The sequence below is a fragment of the Vombatus ursinus genome, unplaced genomic scaffold (genome assembly GCF_900497805.2).
Source record: "Vombatus ursinus unplaced genomic scaffold, bare-nosed wombat genome assembly UNPS02014863.1, whole genome shotgun sequence".
Classification (NCBI taxonomy): Eukaryota; Metazoa; Chordata; class Mammalia; order Diprotodontia; family Vombatidae; genus Vombatus; species Vombatus ursinus.
The window spans coordinates 31025353-31026865 of record NW_020954641.1 but is presented as its reverse complement, the minus strand read 5'-3'; the positions used below and the strand labels follow the sequence as shown (position 1 = coordinate 31026865).

The following is a 1513-nucleotide window of genomic DNA, read 5'->3' as shown; positions in this document are numbered from 1 at the left end:
AGTGAAAAGACAGCAGATTAGAGTCAATTTTTCCATCCACTATGGGAGAAACAGAGGAAGAAGAGGTAGGATGGTAATTCTTTCTGGAGCCTGTTTAATAGGACCCAAACCTCTGGGGCCCTGTATGTCAGTCAGTCCACAAGCATTTTACTGAGTGCTTGTGACATGCCAGGCACTGTGCAAAAGTGCCTTCAACGAAGCCCATCAAGGGAAACGCTTTAAGCAGCATCAGGTAGGGAGAGGCTGTGGTGAGGAAGCCAAAAAACAAGAGGATTAGACAGGAGGTGGAAACTACAGGTGCTGGGTGGAGCTGTGAATAGAAGCTTGTCTTTTGCCCGAGTCCGACTTCATCTCCAATACTGTGAACAGTTCTGGGCCCCAGAGAGTGGAATTGAGAGGAATCAGGGGAAGCAAATTTTGGCCCAATATATAAAAGGACTTTATAACAATGAAAGCTGCACCGAAGAGGAATAGGCTGAAAGTGAGTTCCTCAACTCTGAAGTCCTGAAGCAAAGGATGGTATACAGATAGTGTAGAAGGGATGCCTGCTCAGTTCTGGGTTAGATGTCTTCTGGAGATACCTTGTAACTCAGATTCTATGATTGGTGTACATTTTATTCATTTGAGAATACATTGACAGGAGTAACTTCACTGGGTATCACCTTTTCCTCCTATGGCATTCACAGAAGACAAGTCCCAAGTCCCTTCCCTCCCCATCTCCACTCCCCCTCCCCCTCCCCACTTGTCTTGGCTGTGCAGAGATCAGTGCTGGCTGTGGTCTCCTTGAGAATGAGGCTGGATAGCAAAGGAAGTTTCCCCCCAAAGCCATGGCAACCTCTACAACCAACAGGGCAGCTTTGAACTGGGGACCAGCTCTCCCCTTTCCAGCTAGTCCTCTCCTCCACAGAGGGCCAGCAAAGCCTTGAGGTAGTCTCCGGAGTTGTCGCTCTAAGAGCAGAAAGAAAGGACATGGTCACAGTGAAAAACCTTCCCAGGCCCCTCCCACAGTGGCAGGAAACATCCCCTCAAAAAGGCCCCCATCAACTCCTGCAGTAGGAATTCTTCTACGCTCTGATAAGGATGCAGGGGATACCACCCCAAGAGCAAGAATAATATATGTGCCCCTCTGGAAACATGATGAGCTATAGAGGGGGAGGACAAAAAGTCACTGGGACCCAACTCAAAACACCCTCCCTTCCGGGGAATGCTGGTCTAGCCCCTGGTGAGAGACACCTGGATTATGGTAGGGCCTGGAGTTCCTTCTTCCTTACCTCAATGACATGGTGAAGTGATTTGTCATACTTCTCAATGAACTCTCGCCTAATGTTGAGCAGGTCAGTCTCACTCCTGGAGACCATGATTCTTGTGAGAGTTTTCTCATCAGTGCCTGCTCCCTGATAGAGGAAATATGGGGTGGAGATTTACAGAGAGGATGTGAGAGAGGGACGGACACACACACACACACACACACTGACACACACACACTGACACACACACACTGACACACACACAC

The 1513-nt window shown here is 48.8% G+C and overlaps 1 protein-coding gene across 3 annotated transcripts in view; it reads right to left on the bottom strand.

The window, feature by feature from the left end:
* Positions 1-597: 597 nt before the first annotated feature.
* The window catches only part of ANXA6 (annexin A6), a 60008-nt gene continuing 59092 nt past the window's right edge, over positions 598-1513 (bottom strand). For all 3 annotated transcript variants that reach the window (XM_027841984.1, XM_027841987.1, XM_027841986.1), the window contains 2 exons: positions 1272-1394; positions 598-948 (listed from right to left, as the gene is read on the bottom strand). In XM_027841984.1, coding sequence (XP_027697785.1) covers positions 889-948; positions 1272-1394 — 183 coding nt within the window. In that variant the 3' untranslated portion in view covers positions 598-888. The remainder of the gene's footprint in view (positions 949-1271; positions 1395-1513) is intronic.